At 49.7% G+C, this 26,047-nt stretch overlaps 2 protein-coding genes across 2 annotated transcripts in view; both read left to right on the top strand.

Annotated features, from left to right (window-relative positions):
• tcf19l (transcription factor 19 (SC1), like) overlaps window positions 1-14,662 on the top strand; it is a 19,014-nt gene extending 4,352 nt beyond the window's left edge. Inside the window, exons 2-5 of the mRNA XM_056298159.1 lie at window positions 534-703; window positions 1,776-2,172; window positions 12,597-13,125; window positions 14,308-14,662. Of these exons, the coding sequence (XP_056154134.1) occupies window positions 534-703; window positions 1,776-2,172; window positions 12,597-13,125; window positions 14,308-14,662 (1,451 nt within the window). The remainder of the gene's footprint in view (window positions 1-533; window positions 704-1,775; window positions 2,173-12,596; window positions 13,126-14,307) is intronic.
• Window positions 14,663-21,237: 6,575 nt separating this feature from the next.
• Window positions 21,238-25,252, top strand: LOC130128463 (uncharacterized). The gene is made up of 3 exons (XM_056298069.1): window positions 21,238-21,280; window positions 23,299-24,048; window positions 25,197-25,252. Exons 1-3 carry the CDS (start codon window positions 21,238-21,240, stop codon window positions 25,250-25,252), a joined length of 849 nt encoding a protein of 282 aa, XP_056154044.1.
• Window positions 25,253-26,047: the final 795 nt, after the last annotated feature.

Raw genomic sequence — 26,047 nt, 5'->3', positions numbered from 1 at the left:
TTTCGCTATGAAAATTAAGTTTTTGGTGTTCAACGCGTATTTCTCAGTTTCCGCCCCGCCGCTGCAGCCGTTTCATTACACCCAGCTCCAAAACCCTGGGTCCATTTCTCAGACTGCTTTATATTTCCCCTCAGTTTCAAAGGCTGTAAACAAACTGATAGTTGTCAAATGACTTCATTTTGAAGCCCAGCGCTCTTCGTGTACTTCCTCGAGCTTTGCTCCCATGGTAGAGAAGGTTTTCGGGTCACGTCACGCTCAGCCACTAACTCACTCTAATGGTGACGCGTGGTGTCATGTTGAGTCCTGGTCTGACGCCGGGCCAGTCTGACTCGTGAGCGGCAGCAGTGTATTCGTGACATGAACAAAGCCAATGAGAAACCTGAACAAGCTGTGCCGGAACAAACTCGGTGCCGCTTCACCGCCGGGCTGTTTGTGCGGCGCGTCACCGGTGCACCGTATGACACCATGTTTGCTGCGGCTCAGACAGGATGTAGCATAAAAATCCTCTTCCCTCTCTGTTTTTGTGGTCTTAGGCACCTGGGTCAACGAGGTCCGCCTGCAGGCCGGTGTCCAGTGGGAGCTCTCGGATGGCGATACACTGACCTTCGGTGGCCAATCAGTCCCCGCGAGCCCGGAGTTCTACTTCCTGTTCCAGAAGGTCAAAGTTCGGCCACTGGACTTTGATGCAATCACAATTCCAAAGGTGATTTTTGGTTTCATTCGCAGCAAGGATTTGAACGCTTATAAACCCAACTCTGTGAAGACCTTTACTACCTTCATGTTGGCCAAAATCAATAAATATTGTTGCATCATATGTTGTAACCTGCAGGGTCCTATTGTGTTGCATTAGTTCATAGACAACACACTATTTATAATATACCTAGTCGTATATCGGTGGGCAGGAAAAGTTATATTATTTTCAGTTGTATCTTAGTTGTTTTAAGATGACGCCACCATCCTACCATCAGGAGGATCGCCGGTTTGAATCCCCGTGTTACCTCCGGCTTGGTCGGGCGTCCCTGCAGACACAATTGGCCGTGTCTGTGGGTGGGAAGCCGGATGTGGGTATGTGTCCTGGTCACTGCACTAGCGCCTCCTCTGGTCGGTTGGGGCTCCTGTTCAGGGGGGAGGGGGAACTGGGGGGACTAGCATGATCCTCCCACGTGCTACGTCCCCCTGGTGAAACTCCTCACTGTCAGGTGAAAAGAAGTGGCTGGTGACTCCACATGTATGGGAGGAGGCATGTGGTAGTCTGCAGCCCTCCCCGGATCAGCAGAGGGGGTGGAGCAGAGACCGGCACGGCTCGGAGGAGTGGGGTAATTGGCCAAGTACAATTGGGAAGGAAAAGGGGGGGGGATCCACCACCACCACCATAGCTAAGCATATGTATGTATTTGTGCCAGGGTCAAGGGTGCCATTCCCACCAGGGCCCCGCAAGGCATGAAAGACTGTGTTTGTGTTGCCCTGTGACTGTCTCTGGTTGTGTGGTCATGGTGGACATCCAAAACATGTCCACCAAGTGAAAATATAGATTCACTGATTGGAAGTCTTTTCAAACTGATCGGGTCTAGTCATTTCAGCCCAACCCAGTCTGTGCATTTCGGTCCGACCCGTTCCACTCAGTTCATTGTAATCAGGCGTCGTCAGTTCAATCAAACCTGACGTGGCGGCCTCAGGGGCTTTGGAAATCTGTGTCAGGGATGACGGCTGTAAGTTACTTTATGTCATTTGAACCACAACAGAAACTATAGACTTCTAATGTTTTGGGCTTGCAGGCCGGCACGTTCTCCTCTGACCTACAGAACCGCATCAGGACCAGTCTGGACCAAAAGGCGACGCCCAACAGGGAGTTGTCCAAGCTGTCAATCAACCGGGCCACTGTCATCCTCAACTCCATCGGCAGCCTCAGCAAGATGAAGGGCAGCGCCTGGACTTTCAAGAGGAGCAACAGCCATGGTGGGAACACATCGGATCCCAACTCCTCCTCCTCTCCGCCACCCTCCGCTGTGGGCTTCTCCTCCCTGCTGCCCCCCTCCACGCCACCACCGTTCCCCGCCACGGGTTCGATGCCCTCGACGATGTCTCTGCAGCCATCATCTCGAAACAGGAGGAAGTCTGCGCACACAGTGCTTCTCGAGGACGACAGCTCGGACGAGCCCCGGGGTCGAGAAGGTAGGGGTGGTTAATTTGGGGGGAAATAGAATTTGGCATACTATAAAGTTGCCTGACTTTAGATTTGTAAAGTTGAATGCGTGATGACGTCATGAGTAAAACCATGGGAGAAGGGACCGCTTTGCAACAAGTGACCATCTGAATTAGCAAAACTTAATGCACATGCTGACAACACACAGCTCATACACAGCATACACACCGAAGAGAAACAAGTGGAAACAGCAGCAGGTTGCACCTCAGCTGCATCCGTGTGTGCAACAATAGCCTGTATGTGCTACAACTCCCACTTAAGTGGGAGAAACGAAAAATTGGAATGTCGGGAAAAAACTTGAGGAGGAAAACAAAACTCAGGCAAGATGTAGCCTGCTAAGTCCTCACAGTCATAGTCCTGCTCAGTCCTCCTCACAGTCATAGTCCTGCTCGGTCCTCCTCACAGTCATAGTCCTGCTCGGTCCTCCTCACAGTCATAGTCCTGCTCGGTCCTCCTCACAGTCATAGTCCTGCTCGGTCCTCCTCACAGTCATAGTCCTGCTCAGTCCTCCTCACAGTCATAGTCCTGCTCAGTCCTCCTCACAGTCATAGTCCTGCTCAGTCCTCCTCACAGCCATAGTCCTGCTCAGTCCTCCTCACAGTCATAGTCCTGCTCAGTCCTCCTCACAGTCATAGTCCTGCTCGGTCAGTTTCTGCTTTTCGGTCCTGGCTGCCGTGGTGGTGTTTAACAGTACTCCACAGCGTGTTGTAAGATGGGACGTCGTGGCCAGGTTGGAAAAGTGCAGTAGGTCTATGAAGCCTTCTCCATGTACTGCCGGTAAAGGTCTAATATCTTTGACAATGAAAGTCACCATCAAATCCGGGCTTTGCAGCCGTCTTTTCTCTGAAAGGCAGGGCGTTTGGTCAAGCCGCCAGTTGCCTGCTGTGGAGAGAGAGGCTGTGGATCGTCCCTCAGCAGCTGGCGTCAGCCGATGCCTTGTTAGATCATCGTACACGGAACTTGTACTTTCCTTGTATTTCAGAACAGACTGGCATGTTTTGCAAGTGACAGTAGTACAAGTTTCATCAGCAGGGACATTTTTCCAGACACTCGAAGTGCCGCTGCTGCTGCAGGGGTCAGCAAACTTTTGGATGTCCCGTGTGACTCTTTACAAAGTTAAAAAAAAAAATCAGACCCAAGTGCCCTTTCATTTCATCATGAGCGTTAACGTATTTATTTGCTGATGCTGCTTCTCCCCGTCGAGGTTCTTCATGCCAAAAGATCTGTGCTCTACACACACACACACACACACACACACATTATATGTATGAAAAGTACTAGGGCACAGACGGAAATGAGTCCAGTCTTACAGATTCATTGTGACGCTTGTTTGGAGTAATATGTGATGGCCACTGCTAGATGTAGAACACCACTTAGCTCCACACTCCTGCAAGATGTAGAACACCACTTAGCTCCACACTCCTTTTGAGACGTAGAACACCACTTAGCTCCACACTCCTGCAAGACGTAGAACACCACTTAGCTCCACACTCCTGCAAGACATAGAACACCACTTAGCTCCACACTCCTGCAAGACGTAGAACACCACTTAGCTCCACACTCCTGCAAGACGTAGAACACCACTTAGCTCCACACTCCTGCAAGACGTAGAACACCACTTAGCTCCACACTCCTGTGAGACATAGAACACCACTTAGCTCCACACTCCTGCAAGACGTAGAACACCACTTAGCTCCACACTCCTGCAAGACGTAGAACACCACTTAGCTCCACGCTCCTGCAAGACGTAGAACACCACTTAGCTCCACGCTCCTGCAAGACGTAGAACACGACTTACCTCCACGCTCCTGCAAGACGTAGAACACCACTTAGCTCCACGCTCCTGCAAGACGTAGAACACCACTTAGCTCCACACTCCTGCTAGACGTAGAACACCACTTACATCCACACTCCTGCAAGACGTAGAACACGACTTACCTCCACACTCCTGCAAGACGTAGAACACCACTTACATCCACACTCCTGCAAGACGTAGAACACCACTTATATTCACACTCCTGCAAGACGTACAACACCACTTAGCTCCACACTCCTTTTGAGACGTAGAACACCACTTATATTCACACTCCTGCAAGACGTAGAACACGACTTACCTCCACACTCCTGCAAGACGTAGAACACCACTTACATCCACACTCCTGCAAGACGTAGAACACCACTTACCTCCACACTCCTGCGATACGTAGAACACCACTTAGCTCCACACTCCTGCAAGACGTAGAACACCACTTACCTCCACACTCCTTTTGAGACGTAGAACACCACTTACCTCCACACTCCTTTTGAGACGTAGAACACCACTTACCTCCACGCTCCTTTTGAGACGTAGAACACGACTTACCTCCACACTCCTGCGAGACGTAGAACACCACTTACCTCCACACTCCTGCAAGACGTAGAACACCACTTAGCTCCACACTCCTGCAAGACGTAGAACACCACTTAGCTCCACACTCCTGCAAGACGTAGAACACCACTTAGCTCCACACTCCTGCTAGACGTAGAACACCACTTAGCTCCACACTCCTGCGAGATGTAGAACACCACTTAGCTCCACACTCCTTTTGAGACGTAGAACACCACTTAGCTCCACACTCCTTTTGAGACGTAGAACACCACTTACCTCCACACTCCTGCGAGACGTAGAACACCACTTAGCTCCACACTCCTGCTAGACGAAGAACACCACTTAGCTCCACACTCCTGCAAGACGTAGAACATCGTTTACATCCACACTCCTTTTGAGACGTAGAACACCACTTAGCTCCACGCTCCTGCGAGACGTAGAACACCACTTAGCTCCACACTCCTGCAAGACGTAGAACACCACTTAGCTCCACAATCCTTTTGAGACGTAGAACACCACTTAGCTCCACACTCCTGCGAGACGTAGAACACCACTTAGCTCCACACTCCTGCTAGACGTAGAACACCACTTAGCTCCACAATCCTTTTGAGACGTAGAACACCACTTAGCTCCACACTCCTTTTGAGACGTAGAACACCACTTAGCTCCACGCTCCTGCGAGACGTAGAACACCACTTAGCTCCACACTCCTGCAAGACGTAGAACACCACTTAGCTCCACAATCCTTTTGAGACGTAGAACACCACTTACCTCCACACTCCTGCGAGACGTAGAACACCACTTAGCTCCACACTCCTGCTAGACGAAGAACACCACTTAGCTCCACACTCCTGCAAGACGTAGAACATCGTTTACATCCACACTCCTTTTGAGACGTAGAACACCACTTAGCTCCACGCTCCTGCGAGACGTAGAACACCACTTAGCTCCACACTCCTGCAAGACGTAGAACACCACTTAGCTCCACAATCCTTTTGAGACGTAGAACACCACTTAGCTCCACACTCCTTCAAGACGTAGAACACCACTTATATCCACACTCCTGCAAGACGTAGAACATCGTTTGCATCCACACTCCTGTGAGACGTAGAACACCACTTAGCTCCACACTCCTGCGAGACGTAGAACACCACTTAGCTCCACACTCCTGCAAGACGTAGAACACCACTTAGCTCCACACTCCTGCAAGACGTAGAACACCACTTAGCTCCACACTCCTGCTAGACGTAGAACACCACTTAGCTCCACACTCCTGCGAGATGTAGAACACCACTTAGCTCCACACTCCTTTTGAGACGTAGAACACCACTTAGCTCCACACTCCTTTTGAGACGTAGAACACCACTTACCTCCACACTCCTGCGAGACGTAGAACACCACTTAGCTCCACACTCCTGCTAGACGAAGAACACCACTTAGCTCCACACTCCTGCAAGACGTAGAACATCGTTTACATCCACACTCCTTTTGAGACGTAGAACACCACTTAGCTCCACGCTCCTGCGAGACGTAGAACACCACTTAGCTCCACACTCCTGCAAGACGTAGAACACCACTTAGCTCCACAATCCTTTTGAGACGTAGAACACCACTTAGCTCCACACTCCTGCGAGACGTAGAACACCACTTAGCTCCACACTCCTGCTAGACGTAGAACACCACTTAGCTCCACAATCCTTTTGAGACGTAGAACACCACTTAGCTCCACACTCCTTTTGAGACGTAGAACACCACTTAGCTCCACGCTCCTGCGAGACGTAGAACACCACTTAGCTCCACACTCCTGCAAGACGTAGAACACCACTTAGCTCCACAATCCTTTTGAGACGTAGAACACCACTTACCTCCACACTCCTGCGAGACGTAGAACACCACTTAGCTCCACACTCCTGCTAGACGAAGAACACCACTTAGCTCCACACTCCTGCAAGACGTAGAACATCGTTTACATCCACACTCCTTTTGAGACGTAGAACACCACTTAGCTCCACGCTCCTGCGAGACGTAGAACACCACTTAGCTCCACACTCCTGCAAGACGTAGAACACCACTTAGCTCCACAATCCTTTTGAGACGTAGAACACCACTTAGCTCCACACTCCTTCAAGACGTAGAACACCACTTATATCCACACTCCTGCAAGACGTAGAACATCGTTTGCATCCACACTCCTGTGAGACGTAGAACACCACTTAGCTCCACACTCCTGCGAGACGTAGACCACCACTTACCTCCACACTCCTGCGAGACGTAGGATGTCGTTTACATCCACACTCCTGCGATACGTAGAACACCACTTACCTCCACACTCCTGCGAGACGTAGAACACCACTTAGCTCCACACTCCTGCGATACGTAGAACACCACTTACCTCCACACTCCTGCAAGACGTAGAACACCACTTAGCTCCACAATCCTTTTGAGACGTAGAACACCACTTACCTCCACACTCCTGCGAGACGTAGAACACCACTTACATCCACAGTCCTGCAAGACGTAGAACACCACTTACATCCACAGTCCTGCAAGATGTAGAACACCACTTAGCTCCACACTCCTGCGAGACGTAGGATGTCGTTTACATCCACACTCCTTTTGAGACGTAGAACACCACTTAGCTCTACACTCCTTTTGAGACGTAGAACACCACTTACCTCCACACTCCTGCGAGACGTAGAACACCACTTACCTCCACACTCCTTTTGAGACGTAGAACACCACTTAGCTCCACACTCCTTTTGAGACGTAGATCACTACTTACACCCACACTCCTGCGAGACGTAGAACACCACTTAGCTCCACACTCCTTTTGAGACGTAGAACACCACTTACCTCCACACTCCTGCGAGACGTAGAACACCACTTACCTCCACACTCCTTTTGAGACGTAGAACACCACTTAGCTCCACACTCCTTTTGAGACGTAGATCACCACTTAGCTCCACACTCCTTTTGAGACGTAGAACACCACTTAGCTCCACACTCCTTTTGAGACGTAGATCACCACTTAGCTCCACACTCCTGCGAGACGTAGAACGTCGTTAACATCCACGCTCTCCTCCAGAGCTATGCTGGGTACCGCCGCATCTTTCAGTGCAGGAGTTTGCTGGTGTCGTACGTTTTCAGCAGGTGTGTAATCTTACAACGTGATTTACAGCTCAAGTTAAGAGCCACAGGAGAAAGATGACTGGTAGAAGGTGAAACAACACAGGAAACAGTCAAGTAAAAAGAGCTGAAGGAATAAAAAGCAAAGAAACTGGGGTGGAAGCTGCAATTGCCTAATGAGCAATTCAGAGAGCTTCCCTTCGTAATGCGTTAAATTGCAGGTCTTTCATTACACACAAACGAAGGAGTAACATACGACTAAATGGGATAAATTTACAAATCCCATTATTCCAAGCACGAGTATTTTGAATCCTTTGTGTCGCGGCAGGTGAATATTGAATATCCTGCTGGGTAACATAAGATAGTCGAGGTGTAGAGATCGGCCCACATTCAGGATTCACCTGACAGTCAAGCCTGACAGATCACTGTTCACCCCTTGGAATCACATGATCCGAAATACATCTGTTCTGTACAGCGTGTTGTGTGTTTGGTACAGTGTGTTGTGTGTTTGGTACAGTGTGTTGTGTGTTTGGTACAGCGTGTTGTGTGTTTGGTACAGCGTGTTGTGTGTTCTGTACAGCGTGTTGTGTGTTTGGTACAGTGTGTTGTGTGTTTGGTACAGCGTGTTGTGTGTTTGGTACAGTGTGTTGTGTGTTTGGTACAGTGTGTTGTGTGTTTGGTACAGCGTGTTGTGTGTTTGGTACAGTGTGTTGTGTGTTTGGTACAGTGTGTTGTGTGTTTGGTACAGCGTGTTGTGTGTTTGGTACAGTGTGTTGTGTGTTTGGTACAGCGTGTTGTGTGTTTGGTACAGTGTGTTGTGTGTTTGGTACAGTGTGTTGTGTGTTTGGTACAGTGTGTTGTGTGTTTGGTACAGCGTGTTGTGTGTTGGGTACAGCGTGTTGTGTGTTTGGTACAGCGTGTTGTGTGTTTGGTACAGTGTGTTGTCTGTTTGGTACAGCGTGTTGTGTGTTGGGTACAGCGTGTTGTGTGTTTGGTACAGTGTGTTGTCTGTTTGGTACAGTGTGTTGTGTGTTTGGTACAGCGTGTTGTGTGTTTGGTACAGTGTGTTGTCTGTTTGGTACAGTGTGTTGTGTGTTTGGTAGCATGTTGTGTGTGTGGTACAGCGTGTTGTGTGTTTGGTACAGTGTGTTGTGTGTTTGGTACAGTGTGTTGTGTGTTTGGTAGCGTGTTGTGTGTGTGGTACAGCGTGTTGTGTGTTTGGTACAGTGTGTTGTGTGTTTGGTACAGTGTGTTGTGTGTTTGGTACAGCGTGTTGTGTGTTTCGTACAGCGTGTTGTGTGTTTGGTACAGTGTGTTGTGTGTTTGGTACAGTGTGTTGTGTGTTTGGTAGCGTGTTGTGTGTTTGGTACAGTGTGTTGTGTGTTTGGTACAGCGTGTTGTGTGTTTGGTACAGTGTGTTGTGTGTTTGGTAGCGTGTTGTGTGTTTGGTACAGCGTGTTGTGTGTTGTGTGTTTGGTAGCGTGTTGTGTGTTTGGTAGCGTGTTGTGTGTTTGGTACAGTGTGTTGTGTGTTTGGTACAGTGTGTTGTGTGTTTGGTACAGTGTGTTGTGTGTTTGGTAGCGTGTTGTGTGTTTGGTACAGCGTGTTGTGTGTTTGGTACAGCGTGTTGTGTGTTTGGTACAGTGTGTTGTGTGTTTGGTACAGCGTGTTGTGTGTTTGGTACAGTGAGTTGTGTGTTTGGTACAGTGTGTTGTGTGTTGTGTGTTTGGTACAGTGTGTTGTGTGTTTGGTACAGTGTGTTGTGTGTTTGGTACAGCGTGTTGTGTGTTTGGTACAGTGTGTTGTGTGTTTGGTAGCGTGTTGTGTGTTTGGTACAGTGTGTTGTGTGTTTGGTACAGTGTGTTGTGTGTTTGGTACAGCGTGTTGTGTGTTTGGTACAGCGTGTTGTGTGTTTGGTACAGTGTGTTGTGTGTTTGGTACAGTGTGTTGTGTGTTTGGTACAGCGTGTTGTGTGTTTGGTACAGCGTGTTGTGTGTTTGGTACAGTGTGTTCTGTGTTTGGTACAGTGTGTTCTGTGTTTGGTAGCGTGTTGTGTGTTTGGTACAGTGTGTTGTGTGTTTGGTACAGCGTGTTGTGTGTTTGGTACAGCGTGTTGTGTGTTTGGTACAGTGTGTTGTGTGTTTGGTAGCGTGTTGTGTGTTTGGTACAGCGTGTTGTGTGTTTGGTACAGCGTGTTGTGTGTTTGGTACAGTGTGTTGTGTGTTTGGTACAGCGTGTTGTGTGTTTGGTACAGCGTGTTGTGTGTTTGGTACAGCGTGTTGTGTGTTTGGTACAGCGTGTTGTGTGTTTGGTACAGTGTGTTGTGTGTTTGGTACAGTGTGTTGTGTGTTTGGTACAGTGTGTTGTGTGTTTGGTAGCGTGTTGTGTGTTTGGTACAGCGTGTTGTCTGTTTGGTACAGCGTGTTGTGTGTTGGGTACAGCGTGTTGTGTGTTTGGTAGCGTGTTGTGTGTTTGGTACAGCGTGTTGTGTGTTTGGTACAGTGTGTTGTGTGTTTGGTAGCGTGTTGTGTGTTTGGTACAGTGTGTTGTGTGTTTGGCACAGTGTGTTGTGTGTTTGGTACAGTGTGTTGTGTGTTTGGTACAGTGTGTTGTGTGTTTGGTACAGTGTGTTGTGTGTTTGGTACAGTGTGTTGTGTGTTTGGTAGCGTGTTGTGTGTTTGGTACAGTGTGTTGTGTGTTTGGTACAGTGTGTTGTGTGTTTGGTACAGCGTGTTGTGTGTTTGGTACAGTGTGTTGTGTGTTTGGTAGTGTGTTGTGTGTTTGGTACAGTGTGTTGTGTGTTTGGTACAGCGTGTTGTGTGTTTGGTACAGTGTGTTCTGTGTTTGGTACAGTGTGTTGTGTGTTTGGTACAGCGTGTTGTGTGTTTGGTACAGCGTGTTGTGTGTTTGGTACAGTGTGTTGTGTGTTTGGTACAGTGTGTTGTGTGTTTGGTACAGCGTGTTGTCTGTTTGGTACAGTGTGTTGTGTGTTTGGTACAGTGTGTTGTGTGTTTGGTACAGCGTGTTGTCTGTTTGGTACAGCGTGTTGTGTGTTGGGTACAGCGTGTTGTGTGTTTGGTAGCGTGTTGTGTGTTTGGTACAGCGTGTTGTGTGTTTGGTACAGTGTGTTGTGTGTTTGGTAGCGTGTTGTGTGTTTGGTACAGTGTGTTGTGTGTTTGGTACAGTGTGTTGTGTGTTTGGTAGCGTGTTGTGTGTTTGGTACAGTGTGTTGTGTGTTTGGTACAGTGTGTTGTGTGTTTGGTAGCGTGTTGTGTGTTTGGTACAGCGTGTTGTGTGTTTGGTACAGTGTGTTGTGTGTTTGGTAGCGTGTTGTGTGTTTGGTACAGTGTGTTGTGTGTTTGGCACAGTGTGTTGTGTGTTTGGTACAGTGTGTTGTGTGTTTGGTACAGTGTGTTGTGTGTTTGGCACAGTGTGTTGTGTGTTTGGTAGCGTGTTGTGTGTTTGGTACAGTGTGTTGTGTGTTTGGTAGCGTGTTGTGTGTTTGGTACAGTGTGTTGTGTGTTTGGTACAGTGTGTTGTGTATTTGGTACAGTGTGTTGTGGGACTTTGTCCCATACAATGTTTGATGTAGATTATGTTTAACAGCACATTTCAACGACAAGAAAGCAAACTAGAGATGTAGAAACTAGAGACGTAGAAACCAGAGACGTAGAAACTAGAGTCAAAGAAACTAGAGACGTAGAAACTAGAGACGAAGAAACTAGAGACGTAGAAACTAGAGACGTAGAAACTAGAGACGTAGAAACTAGAGTCAAAGAAACTAGAGACGTAGAAGCTAGAGACGTAGAAACTAGAGAAATAGAAGCTAGAGACGAAGAAACTAGAGACGTAGAAGCTAGAGACGTAGAAACTAGAGACGTAGAAACTAGAGACGTAGAAGCTAGAGACGAAGAAACTAGAGACGTAGAAACTAGAGAAGTAGAAGCTAGAGACGTAGAAACTAGAGAAATAGAAGCTAGAGACGTAGAAGCTAGAGACGTAGAAACTAGAGACGTAGAAACTAGAGACGTAGAAGCTAGAGACGAAGAAACTAGAGACGTAGAAACTAGAGAAATAGAAGCTAGAGACGAAGAAACTAGAGACGTAGAAGCTAGAGACATAGAAACTAGAGACGTAGAAACTAGAGACGTAGAAGCTAGAGACGAAGAAACTAGACGTAGAAACTAGAGAAATAGAAGCTAGAGACGAAGAAACTAGAGACGTAGAAGCTAGAGACGTAGAAACTAGAGACGTAGAAACTAGAGACGTAGAAACTAGAGAAGTAGAAGCTAGAGACGAAGAAACTAGAGACGTAGAAACCAGAGACGTAGAAACCAGACATGTAGAAACCAGAGACGTAGAAACTAGAGACGAAGAAACTAGAGACGAAGAAACTAGAGACGTAGAAACTAGAGACGAAGAAACTAGAGACGTAGAAACTAGAGATGTAGAAACTAGAGACGTAGAAACTAGAGACGAAGAAACTAGAGACAAAGAAACTAGAGACGTAGAAACTAGAGATGAAGAAACTACAGACGCACTCAGTATTATGTAGGTCAGGTGACTCACTGTACTAACTTGGTGTACTAACTAGGCGTGTGTGTGGGTGTGTGTGTGTGTGGGTGGGTCTGTGTGTGTGGGTGGGTGTGTGTGTGGGTGTGTGTGGGTGGGTGGGTGGGTGTGTGTCCTGATAGGCTCCTGGGAGCAGGATAAGCGGGTCAGATAATGGATGGATGGATGGAAGCTCTTCTGTTATTTCTGTGGAATGATGGCCTGTAATTTGCGGGGCTGCCCTGTGACAGGAAGAAGAGATGGGCTCCATCTTGGGTCATGCTGCAGCATTCAGCAAAATAATCAGAAAACTTATTTATCGTTGTTCATTTTGTCCCTGTCACATAGCCCTTGTAGGAGGGCCGGAGGACGGACAGAGAGCTCGGGGCAAGAAGAGGAGGAGACTCTACAAGTCGGAGGGTATCAGCCCCGCTCCTGCTCTGCAGCTGCAGCCCAGGTGCCACAGCGACGTCAGGCGGCCGTTTGAGGCCAAGTCCTTCCCCGTCGGCACAAGAACCATCGGCAGTTATCACGGCGCCGTGACCAACAGCAAACTCAACCAACAACACCACCACCACCACCACCACCAACTACACCAGAACCACTTTCAGGCATCCCTCACCAACCCCAACAAACAAGAGACGGAGACACACCACGTCCGGACGGTAACCCACGGCAACATCTCAGCCGCGCGCCAAAAGAAAATTGCTTTCTCTCCCACGTCGGCTCCAAGAGGGAGACGGAGGGCACACAGCTCCCCTGTGTACCCTCCTCTGGTGGTAGGAGGAGAGAACTACAACCTGGCCTCGCCCTCCATGAGGATCTGTGCAGAGGAAAGAAGCAGGCTGCAGTTCAACAGGTTTTGCCTTCCTGCCGGGTAATTTGACATTCTTCACTACGTGACACAGTGTTGGGGTGGGGCAGGGGTGGGGGACATTTGTAGCATCACAACAAGTACATGAATGTTGACTGCAGATCCTGTAGGGGGCCTGAACCAAAATCAGTCCAGCGCTGGACAGAAGCAGTACAGACAAAAGGAGGTTAAATAGCTTTAGATTTAAACCGGCTGTCAGGAAATGCATCTGTCTTGTAATCTGGCATAATTGGGGTATCTGTGTGGGAAGTTGCCCCCCCGTGTGTTAAATGTTTGTGAAAAGACATCAAGGTGGTTCACTCTCCACATTGCTTGACCCTGGCTGAAATGTCAGCAGAGGAAAAATGACCAAAACCAAAATTCCTCAAAGGGATCAGCCTCAACTTTTTTTTGTTGTTGTTGTTGCTTGTTTTAGTTTTGTAACACAAAGAAAATGGGGCTCTCTAGCCTCTACGCTGTCAGCCGGTGGTTCTTGCCAGCCCATCTCCGTGCCCCTGGGGTAATTACCGGTGGGCGCATTGTGAGCTGCACCGCCCTCTAAATGCTGCCCCATCTGGCACTCGTGCCACTTACAGGAATGCGACCAGGTGAAATTTCAACTCATTAAAAACAGTCTTGGCTTTGGCCGACGTAACCAAGGCTTGGGTTTAAATGTGTGGGATTGTCAAAACTCAAGTTTTTAACCCCCCACCACCCCACCCCCCACCACGGCCACCTAATGCTAGCCTTTTTCCTGATACTCGACGCATGTAACTTCAGCAGTCGGCCTACTTTTACCGTGTGGCATTATTAGCTGTGCATTATTGTTTGCGGTCCATTCATAGAATTGCTGTTATGAACACGACATCCTCCCCCGTGGTCGTTAAAACAACTATGATGGCTGGTGGAATACTAGCCTTCCTCAGCCTCACCCGCCGCCTATGAGGGACTAGATTAACTAGACATCCGGAAGGCCCAAACAGACCAGAACGGTTTCCATCTGACAGCTGAAAATTCTTTTTTTCCCTAAACGTTCATTAATTGTGCAGTTGCACTGGTGCTACCTTGGGGTGGGGTTGGGGGGGTGGGGGGATTACTTCATCTCGGAAAAAAATGTCGGTCACAGTCTGGAGCCCTAAAATTCCTTATTATAGAACTTGTGTACCGTTATGCTCGTACTGAGACTCTTTCTCTCTCTCCTGCCAGGAAGCGACGAGGACGTCCTAGGAAACACCCACTGCCTCCCCGCCCCTCCTTGCCCTCCCCTTCCTCTTCTTCCTCTTCCTCTTCCTCCACCTCCTCAGCCTCATCTTCTTCCAGCTCGTCATCCTCCTCCTCCTCTGACGATGACGACGATGATGACGAGGAGGAGGAAGAGGAGGGGATGGCCGGGTCTGTAGAACCGTGTGCGGCCCCTCAGTGCCGTCTCCCCCAGCAGGACCCGGTCCAGTGGATCCAGTGTGACGTGTGTGATGCCTGGTACCACATAGACTGTCTGCACGTGGACCGGAAGAAGGTCCTCATGGACCCTAACGCGGACTTTCACTGCGGCTGTTGTTGACCGTGGTATGTGCTTGTGATGGGATGGGGTGTTCAGGTTTGGACCGTGTTCGGAACCGCAAAAACCTAGTGATCTGTGTCAGCTCAGACTCTTTTAGAGTTGATCTTAACGACCCACAGTCAAACTGAAACAAAGTGGTGGAACTTGTGACGGCACTGACCTCCAGCGAGACTGTTTGTCTTTTTGGGTTTTCTTAAAGAAGAGCTCCATCCACAGACAACACATGCTCTTTTGGTCCAGCGTCAACCGGCCTCACTCGTGCCCCTTTCCCACCACACGGTACCGGCTCGACTCGACTCGACTCGCCCATTTTTCGTTTTTCATTACTGGAAAGTACCGGCATTTGGTAACTCACCACTTTTCTGGTACCACCTTTGTCGAGGTTCTGAAAACACTGGGGCGGTACCAGAGTCAGTGCAGACCTCTGACCGGTCAGAGAAACGCGGCACTGCGTCATCAGTGCACGCGTGAGCCAACACCCGGCACTTCTAAATACCGAAGTGGTCGACGTGGAGTTATCTTGAAAATACATTTTGAAATTGAAAACCAGGCGTCACTATGACGACCAGCTACACAGGGGGTACTGTTACGGTAATGGAAAACGACACAGAAGCGAGTCAAGTCGAGCCGGTACCACGTAGTGGAAATGGGCCGTTAGACTTGGGCTGGTACCGCCGCTGAACCCCTCCACCTGTTAACCTTTCAGGGAAAGTTCACCGGGTGAGAGCAACGGTTCCTCGGCAGACGTGGCTGAGGGAGGCCGAGACTGAACTCATTTCCTTCCTCCTGAGCGGGTGTTCTGGAACAGACCGAGGCCCGGATCGATACAATGTGTGGGAAGGTTTCAGGGGTTCAGATTTCATTTCTGCTGAGGCTGGTAAGGGAGGTGCATTCAGGATGGTGGGGAAAAGGTTGTTTGAAATGTTTCAGAGCAGACTGCCGGGGCGCCTGCCGCCGCCTAGTTGGTGGTGGACGCCGTTCAGGAAGATTAACGAAGTGTACCAGCGCCCCACCGCCGCCACTGGGGGGGCGGTTACAACTTCCTGAAATGTCTCGCCGAAGCGTTTTCCCCGCCGCTGGCTCTGACTCGGGACATGGGGCGATAACAGGCAGCAAACTGATGCATGTCAGCTTCTCAAGTTATGGGAGACACGGGGAGTGAGGAGGAAAATGTTTTATATTCCCTTCCGCTTGCCATCGATTCATCCCAGCATTCCCCCGTCACCGTATTTGCTGTCTCTAACAGCCAGTCACGTTTTGAACAGAATTAGACCCCTGAACGATTTTTGCTTTACTTGGGAGTGTGATTGTTTAAGTAGACCGACAAGCCATCCTCAGCCACGCGCCTGCTGTACCCCGTCCCGAGGGTCATTTAACCTGCTGAAATAGCTCTGCGCGTCTGTGACTGCAGGGGTGGGGATGAGGTTTAAGACCATTAAACCCAACAACATGTTCCTGAGCAGTTTTCCATCATGGGCCCTGCTGTGGAGAGAGTTGCATTCAAGACCATAACGTGTTTCAAAGCTTTTACAACAGTTGCCGCTGCACTTTTTTCTTTTCCTTTCGGGTGGATGTCTACATGGTGGGACGGCATGTTCATTATGAAACATGCGGTACTGGCTTCCAGTTTGGCTCTTGTTGGCTTTTGTTTTGGTTTTGGTTTTTTTTGGGGGGGGGGGGCATTCATTCCTAGCTAAATGTAAAAAAAAAAAAAACCCAGCCCGTCAGTGTAATTGTCAGAATGATTTAGAAAATGGCGTTACCCTCTTCATGGTTTACAACGCAGCATCATTTTGCTCTGGGTGTCTGGAACAGTTTCAGAGGACTGCGACTTCCCATCAGCCCTGGTCTCCTCGCGCGACTGGACGCGGGCTGAAGTGGACTGGACTGGGTTGTTCTACACTTGATTTGCAGTAACCGTACGTACACACATGTCCGGCTTCTGCAGCTGCCCCAGATGGATAAAAAAGGATATAGGACAAAGCAGAGATTCACAACGGGTTTATTTCCTGCAGGCAGAGCTCCTGCCATAGAGCCTCACTACTGCAGACTCGCCAGGCAACAGACTTTGTCCTCCAAAGGCCCCCCCCCCTGCCCCCGTAAGGCCCATTTCACCAATTAGCACGCTTCCATATGGAAGACTGGGCTTCTCTTGGCCCTAGTTGGCTCTTAAATTGGAGACCTCTGTGTTTTCTGTGGTCTCCTCGGCTGTGTCCATCATACAGCTGCCGCTCTGCTCAAAAGGAGGATGTTGAAATGCAGTTTGTGCGGACCAGTGTCGAGGAGGACACGTCTCGTTGTTCCTTATCCGATGCGAGCGTCTTAAGGACGGGATGTTGTGTTGCTGTAAAGCCCCTTGACGCACATTTGTAATTTGTGATATTGGGCTATCCAAATAAAATTGAGTTGACTTGTTTTTGAGTAAGAAAGTTTTCGCTAATAATTACCTCGATCACACCGCTGTCCCGCCTCCACAGTTTTGGGAGTGGAGGAGAAAGTGGAAAGGAAAATGTCTGATAACTCGGATGTGTCTGAAATGAGAAGGCTTGTTTTGGGGGATTCGGTGGTTGAGCAGTTAATTTTGTGCGATTACATTGGGTGTTAAAACTACCTGAAGAAAAGTTGAACGAAACGAAAAAGTTTGGACTCATTCCTGCCCCTGAACGTGACCATCCAGGACGTCTTGCTTGTGGTTTGGGGGTAGTTTAGCCAATAGACTATGGATGTCCTGGCTGTTAAACCGGATGGCTAGATGCAATACAGATGACTGCTTTAAAGAGACGTTGGGTATGTTCAGCTGTCGAGACTTGAGAGATTCCATTCACTCATTCATTCGTTCATTCATCTTCAGCCACTTCTCCGGGGTCGGGTCATGGTGGCAGCAAGATAAGTAGGACAGTCCAGACGTCCCTCTCCCCAGCAACACCCTCCAGCTCCTGCTGGGGGATCCCAAGGTGTTCCCAGGCCAGATTGGACATGTAGTTCCTCCAGCGAGTTCTGGGTCTACCCGGGGTCTCCTCCCAGTTGGCCGTGCCCAGAAAACCTCCAAAGGAAGGCGCCCAGGAGGCATCCTGATCAGATGCCTGAACCACCTCAACTGGTTCCTTTCAACGCGAAGGAGCAGCAGCTCTACTCCGAGCTCCCTCCGGATGTCCGAGCTCCTCCCCCTATCTCTAAGGCTGAGCCCAGACACCCTACAGAGGAAACTCATTTCAGCCGCTTGTATCCACCATCTCACCCTTTCAGTCACTACCCAAAGCTCATGACCATAGGTGAGGGTTGGAACGAAGACTGACTGGTAAATTGAGAGCTTTGCCTTCCTGCTCAGCTCCCTCTTCACCACAACGTCCACATTACTGCTGATGCTGCACCAATCCACCTGTCAATCTCCCGCTCCATCCTACCCTCACTCGTGAACAAGACCCGAGATACTTGAACTCCTTCACTTGAGGCAACAACTTATCCCCAACCCGGAGGGAGCACTCCACCATTTTCTGGTAGAGAACCATGGCCTCAGACTAGGAGGTGCTGACTCTCATCCCGGCCATTTCACACTCAGCTGCAAACCTCCCCAGTGTGCGCTGGAGGTCACGTTCTGATGAAGCCAACAAAACCACATCATCTGCAAAGAGCAGAGATGTAATTCTGAGGTTCCCAAACACTTGGACACTCTCCTCACCTCGGCTGCATCTTGAGATCCTGTCCATGAATATCACAAAGAGAATTGTTAGATCCCAGCGCTGACGAATAAACTTCACAGGGAAATCTGTTGCAGTATTTTGGGGTCAGTCACAGTCAACTTTGGATGTTGATTTCCTCCGAAATCCCTTTACAGTTAATATTTCCAACTCTCGAGGAAATAAGAATGAATGCCTAAATTAACCGGTGCGTACTAGTTTTAGCTGTATGACGTTGTGAATTTAGCCGTGTCTGATGAGCCTAATGCCGACTGTTCGTCACGCCTGGCTTGTAGATAATTTAGTTGTGCTATTGTAGAAACATCAAATCTTTTTTTTTTTATGGGTTTTCTTTTTTTAAATGGGGCCATTGTTTAAACTTCTATTGCAGTAATTGAATATCAAATTGTATAGAATAATATCTGAACATCGTAATACAGTTTTCAAGTGTGGCGCTAGTCCTGTTGCCTGAAGAGAATTTATACAAAAGTAAAAAGATATATATATACATATATATATATATGTATATATATGTATATATATCAGGGTTCTAGCATTTTGTGGTCTTGCCATCTTCACTTCTGTGTATTAAAAACAGTGGTTTCCGTGTTTGTAGTGTCTCCGGTGTTGATTTTGTACGTTGTCCGAGTTAATGTTGGGAAAATCATTTGGATGATCAGGTAGACATGCATGTGTGTGTGTGTCTTCACCCTCCAGCAACACTTGAAAAGAGTGTGTATTCTGTGCATGTCGTTCAGAGCAACACATCTTGTGCAAGTCCTTCATATCTTCATGATCTACTACCAGTACTTCTACTACTACTAGTACTACTTCTTTCGGCTGCTCCCGTTAGGGGGCGCCACAGCGGATCATCCGTCTCCATCTCTTCCTGTCTTCTGCATCTTCCTCTGTCACACCAGCCACCTGCATGTCCTCCCTCACCACCTCCATAAACCTCCTCTTTGGCCTTCCTCTTCTCCTCTTCCCTGGCAGCTCCATATTCAGCATCCTTCTCCCAGTATACCCAGCATCTCTCCTCCACACATGTCCAAACCATCTCCATCTTGTCTCTCTTGCTTTGTCTCCAAACCGTCCAACATGAGCTGTCCCTCTAATATACTCCTTCCTAATCCTGTCCTTCTTCATCACTCCCAGTGAAAATCTTCTCATCTTCATCTCTGCCACCTCCAGCTCCTCCTCCTGTCTTTTCATCAGTGCCACTGTCTCCAAACCATATAACATAGCTGGTCTCACTACCATCTTGTAAACCTTCCCTTTAACTCTTGCTGGTACCCTTCTGTCACACATCACTCCTGACACTCTTCTCCACCCACTCCACCCTGCCTGCACCCTCTTCTCCACCCTCTCTTCTGTACTCCCCGTTACTTTGGACAGTTGACCTCAAGTATTAACCTCCTAGGTCTTCATCACCTCTACTCCTTGCATCTTCACCATTCCGCTGTCCTCCCTCTCATTCAGGCATGTCTTCATATGTTGGTGGGGTTTTAAGACAGCCTGGACTGCACACTTGGCTGCATTTCTTCTTTTTAATACATTCATTTGCTAAAAACGAAGACCTGGCAGTGTGGAGCAGCCCCATGGAAGCTAAGCATGTAATACACTTGATAAAGACACAAGTACATTAGAGTGTTGTGCACAATTCCAGTGAGGAATTGGCTGTACGTTGGTGGGAGGAGACCCACACATGCAGACATGGCCTGGGAGGCAGAAATGCAAAACCACTACAGAGTATGTACAAAAAACCATCACACCCAGACACGAATTAGGCAGGCCCAGTCATGACTGCTGCAAGCAAGCACTGGGAAGATGTGGAAGGCCTGAAACTTGATGTTCTCCCCGTGTCTGCGTGGGTTTCCTCCCCCAGCCCAAACACATGTAGGTCAGGTGACTCACCGTACTAACTTGTCCCTAGGTGTGTGTGGGGGGGGGGGCTGTGTGATGGCCTGGCAGCCTGTCCAGGGTGTCTCCCCACCTGCCGCCCAGTGACTGCTGGGATAGGCTCCAGCATCCCTCGACCCTGAGAGCAGGAGAAGCGGTTCAGATGATGGATGGATGGATGTAAACTTCTTGGCAGGCGGGGAGACACCTTGGACAGGCCATCCCACATGGCCCGCACGCACGATGAGTCACCTGACCTGCATGTGTTTGGACTGTGGGAGGACACCAGAGCCCCCCGGAGGAAACCCACGCAGACACGGGGAGAACATGCAAACTGCACACACAGGACGACCCGGGATGACCCCCCAAGGTTGGACTACCCCGGGACTCGAACCCAGGACCGTCTTGCTGTGAGGCGACCGCGCTAACCACTGCGCCACCGTGCCGCCGTTTTGAGTGTAGCCCCGAATATAATTTCAAATGCAAGACTGCGTGAAGCCCGACAAAACACGTAACGCGTGTGAGTGTCCGGTAGTCTTGGTAACATCACAGCCTGTCAGCTCTCTACACTAGCCCCGTGTGTATGCGCGTGTGTGGGAGGGTCTGCTGTTAAGCGCTGAGTGACGTGACACAAGTCAGAGCGGGAAGAGACCGGATCGGCGGAATATTCCAAGTTCCAGAGGCATGGGTTCCAGAGGCACGGGTTTCAGAGGTATGGGTTCCAGAGGCACGGGTTCCAGAGGCACGGGTTTCAGAGGCACGGGTTTCAGAGGTATGGGTTCCAGAGGCATGGGTTCCAGAGGTATGGGTTCCAGAGGCACGGGTTTCAGAGGTATGGGTTCCAGAGGCACGGGTTCCAGAGGCATGGGTTCCAGAGGTATGAGTGCCAGAGGCATGGGTTCCAGAGGCATGGGTTCCAGAGGCATGGGTTCCAGAGGTATGGGTTCCAGAGGCATGGGTTCCAGAGGCACGGGTTCCAGAGGTATGGGTGCCAGAGGCATGGGTTCCAGAGGCACGGGTTCCAGAGGCGTGGGTTCCAGAGGTATGGGTTTGGGTGGGCAAGAGACGGAAGGGTGAGGACATTTGGAATGGAGGCCTTAGAGTTCACCAGGTCCACCCCATTTAGCAGCGTGCTCCCTGGGCTGTCCCCAGAAGTAAAGGTAGACACGAGTATTCTGGAATAGAAGAGAGAATGGCGAATGAAAGAAGTGGGAGTTAAAACAATTGTGTTTCCCTTAGAAACAGTTATCACAGTTATCTCAAAACCTACACACATGGTTCCAAGAGTAAACAGCAATGTATGGGAATTGGTGTGTACGTCCCTGAGTTTAAAATATGTATTTCCAAAAGAATATCTGACCAGTTACCAGTTTATCCAGCAGAAGGAGTGGCAGTCATTATTGGGCTGCAGTGGGTTAAGAGGTCAGACCTGACAGGGTGGTGATATGTACAGACTCAGTAGCAGTCTTGGAGAGTATACAGTCAACAAAACGGTCAGAGAAGACTTAATCATCGAAATTCACCATAATTTGCTAAGACTACACAGAGGTGGTATAGACGTACAGTTCTGCTGGGCACCAGCACATGAGGGACTGAAGGGAACGAGTGTGCAGATAAACCAGCAAAAAGGGCATTGCAGAAGGAAATGACAGCATCAGTTCCACCTGGAAAAGAGAAGGAACAGCAGCGATTAAGAGGAAAGGAATGGAGATATGATAGAAAAGGAGGGAGGAAGACCTGAAAGGAAGGGGGCATTACGAAATACAAAAATCTGTCATAACAAAGAACAATGAAGAAAGGAAGAGAAGGGAGGAGATCATCGTAACAAGACTAAGACCGGGTCACACAGGATTAAATGGCACCTTGTTTGTAATGGGGGGGGGGGGGGGGGGGCGGGACGTGATAAGTGTGAGAACTGTGGAGTGAAAGAAAACGCTGAACTACATCGTAACATGCAGGAAGCGGAAAGAGAAAGGTGACAGGATAAAGTCCGGCAGGCGGGACGGGAGGGGAATGTGAAGGGGATCCTGGGAACAGGAGGAGAGGGAGAGGGGGTTCAAATCACCAGGAGGGCACTCTTTACTTTCTTATGTGACACAAGTCGATGGGTAGAATGTAATAGGGTAAAATGACATGATGTTACATACTCTTGTACAGTAGGTGGCGGTATGCACCTTAAAGTTGTTTACAATCCGCCAGTAAACTGAGAGGAGGAGGAGGAGGGGGGGAATAAGAAGAAGAAGAAGAAGAAGAAGAAGCAAATGGCGGAGCATAATGCAACCCCCCCCCCAAAAAAAACCCAACTCGATCTTTTTGGATTTTTCCAAAAGAGAAGGAAAGGTAAGAATTTAACCTGTGTAGTAACTTTTCAGTCATGGTTAAAATTGCCTGTTGATTTATGATATTGTAACGTAAACAGATAAGTAAACCCGTTAGGACCCTGTAGTCGACCGGTAATGTCGCCGCCCGCGGTGTGGGAAACACGGGTTCGCGTGGCGGTTCCCGAACTGCCCCCCCCCCCGAATTCGCCACAAACTCAATTGGAATCGGTACCTACAATCGTGATGAAGAGACATCCTCTTCATCACACTCGTCTGTTGTTGTCCTTTAGCAGGGGGTTCTCGTGAGTAAATCACGTTTCTATTAAACCAACCAAATCTTCAATGTAAACAAGGCGCCAAGAGTGCGTAAAAAATAGAGCTTTTTATCAAAACGAGTTCACAGGGGAGGCCCCGCCCCCCCGGAAACGCACGCTGAAACGCACACTCACTCACCGTCTTTCACTCCCAGCATGCACCCCGAGAGGGAGCGACGGAGGGGGGGGGTGAGAGAAAGAGGATTTTTTGAATTTAAAACAACTTTTTATTTTACATAAAACAAAACTTCAACAATGACATGTCCGTTTGACAACACCAAACATAAGCAACTGCTTTACATTAAACATCCCAAAAGAGCTTTTAAAAAAAGTGGGTCAAGTCCCACACGCCCAAAAGTCCCACACTCCCAAAAGTCCCACAGGCCCAAAAGTCCCACACTCCCAAAAGTCCCACACTCCCAAAGGTCCCACACGCCCAAAAGTCCCACACGCCCAAAAGTCCCACACTCCCAAAAGTCCCACACTCCCAAAAGTCCCACACTCCCCAAAGTCACAGACTCCCAAAAGTCCCACATGCCCAACGTCCCACACCCCCAAAAGTCACAGACTCCCAAAAGTCCCACACTCCCCAAAAGTCCCACACTCCCAAAAGTCCCACACTCCCAAAGGTCCCACACGCCCAAAAGTCCCACACGCCCAAAAGTCCCACACTCCCAAAAGTCCCACACTCCCCAAAGTCACAGACTCCCAAAAGTCCCACATGCCCAACGTCCCACACCCCCAAAAGTCACAGACTCCCAAAAGTCCCACACTCCCCAAAAGTCCCACACTCCCCAAAAGTCCCACACTCCCCAAAGTCCCACACTCCCAAAAGTCCCACACTCCCCAAAGTCCCACACTCCCAAAAGTCACAGACTCCCAAAAGTCCCACACGCCCAAAAGTCCCACACTCCCCAAAGTCCCACACTCCCCAAAAGTCCCACACTCCCAAAAGTCCCACATTCCCAAAAGTCCCACACTCCCCAAAGTCCCACACTCCCAAAAGTCACAGACTCCCAAAAGTCCCACACTCCCCAAAGTCCCACACGCCCAAAAGTCCCACACCCCCAAAAGTCCCACACTCCCCAAAGTCCCACACTCCCCAAAGTCCCACACTCCCCAAAGTCCCACACTCCCAAAAGTCCCACACTCCCCAAAGTCCCACACTCCCCAAAGTCCCACACTCCCAAAAGTCCCACACTCCCCAAAGTCACAGACTCCCAAAAGTCACACACTCCCAAAAGTCACACACTCCCAAAAGTCACACACTCCCCAAAGTCACACACTCCCAAAAGTCCCACACTCCCAAAAAGGTTCAAAAAATCAAAACCAGAGTGAGCCACCCGCCGCCCCTCACTGACTGAGCAAAGGCTGCAGTGAAACGCCACCGCGCAGCAAACTCATCTGAGTTGTTCATCAGCCTAACGAAACTGAAAGCCACTCGGACCCTCACCTTCACCCTCGCGATGAACAAAAGAAGTAAATCTTCCTTTGAAGCATTATTAACTCCACTTTTCCTACTTTTATAAATCCAAAACTTAGCTTGTCTCACTACGACATTTAATTTGACACTTCTCTGCATCCTGTCTCTTGCACCCAGCGCCAAAGATAACAACAGGAGACAGAGACAGAGAGAGAGACAGACAGAGAGGGAGAGACGGAGAGAGACAGACAGAGAGACAGACAGAGAGAGGGAGAGACGGAGAGAGACAGGAAGAGGGACAGAGAGAGAGGGAGAGAGACAGGAAGAGGGACAGAGAGAGAGGGAGAGAGACAGGAAGAGGGAGCGAGAGAGAGACGGAGACAGACAGAGAGAGAGAGACAGGAAGAGAGACAGAGAGAGAGACAGGAAGAGGGAACGAGAGAGACGGAGACAGACAGAGAGAGAGGGAGACGGAGACAGACAGAGAGAGAGGGAGAGGGAAGGAGAGAGACAGAGAGAGACGGCGGGGGGGGGTGATGGCTGAGGAGCGCTACTTTATGAATGCAGGTGTCAAAAGACCGGTTCCTCTTTGGATCCAGGGACACATGAGACCAAAGACAAGAGAGAGGCCCTGCAGAGGACGGTGAGTTGGAACCTGTAGGTTCCAATCCCCTTTGCTAAGGATGTGTAGTTTGTTCGGAGCGCCACGCCCCGGTATTCCTGCTCGTGGCTTGTTGATCACGTACCAGTCGAACTTCTCTCTCTCGTTTTCAGTGCGTTGACAAGATATTTTGGAACAAGGCCTCTCACACACAAGCATGTCGCAAAAGAGACACACAAACAGACAAAGTGCGACAGTTGTCTTTATATGTTGCCCACCCTCTTGTCAATCCCATGAAGCACCAGGAAAGCCCACCGTGCCCCAGCAGACAGAGACGGAAGAGACGGACGGCTGATGGATTTTAAATGGCCACTGCCCTGACCTGCAAAGATGGAGGGAGATATACCTGCATTCGTCTGGGTCGTTTCCACGGTAACAATCTGTTTCATCTTCAGGTTTTTGTTTGTTTTTTGTTTTGTTGTGAAAATTGAGCCAGCCAGCCAGTCAGCTGGCCGACCAGCCAGCCAGCCAGCCAGCCAGCCAGCCAGCCAGCCAGCCAGTCAGCCAGCCAGCCAGTCAGCCGGCCGACCAGCCAGCCAGTCAGCTGGCCGACCAGCCAGCCAGCAGCCGGCCAGCCAGCCAGCTGGCCGACCAGCCAGCCAGCCAGTCAGCTGGCCGACCAGCCAGCCAGCCAGCCAGCCAGCCAGCCAGCCAGTCAGTCAGCTGGCCGACCAGCCAGCCAGTCAGACAGCCAGTCAGCTGGCCAGCCAGCCAGCCAGCCAGCCAGCCAGCCAGCCAGCCAGTCAGCCAGCCGACCAGCCAGCCAGCCAGCCAGCCAGCCAGCCAGCCAGCCAGCCAGCCAGTCAGCCAGCCAGCCAGCCAGCCAGCCAGTCAGCGCTGCATCCTGTAATCACTCCAGAGCCTTCTCTCGGTCCCTTGATGAAAGCCAACACCGAGGGGGGCCGAGAGAGAGACGATGATGACCGGCCGCAGAAGATGGAGGCGTAGAGGGAGGTAAGGCATAAAAGGCAGGCAGATTACATATGACGGGGCCTTGGGAATAATGGGAATTTGGAGCCGAGATGGCACATTCCTCATGTCCTGATAATGGGGGGAAAGGGAGAGACGGAGGCGGAATAAAGAGTCTGTA

Source organism: Lampris incognitus, chromosome 18 (genome assembly GCF_029633865.1).
Source record: "Lampris incognitus isolate fLamInc1 chromosome 18, fLamInc1.hap2, whole genome shotgun sequence".
Lineage (NCBI taxonomy): Eukaryota > Metazoa > Chordata > Actinopteri > Lampriformes > Lampridae > Lampris > Lampris incognitus.
The sequence above is the reverse complement of the archived record's forward strand: the minus strand, read 5'-3'. Positions and strand labels throughout refer to the sequence as shown.

Coding starts and splice junctions, on each gene's coding strand:
- LOC130128463 (XM_056298069.1), top strand. CDS start 21,238: ATGGGTTCCAGAGGCACGGGTTCCAGAGGCGTGGGTTCCAGAG. Junction 21,281..23,298: donor CAGAGGCGTGGGTTCCAGAG/GTATGGGTTTGG, acceptor ACACTCCCAAAG/GTCCCACACGCCCAAAAGTC. Junction 24,049..25,196: donor AAAGTCCCACACTCCCCAAA/GTCCCACACTCC, acceptor AATCCCATGAAG/CACCAGGAAAGCCCACCGTG.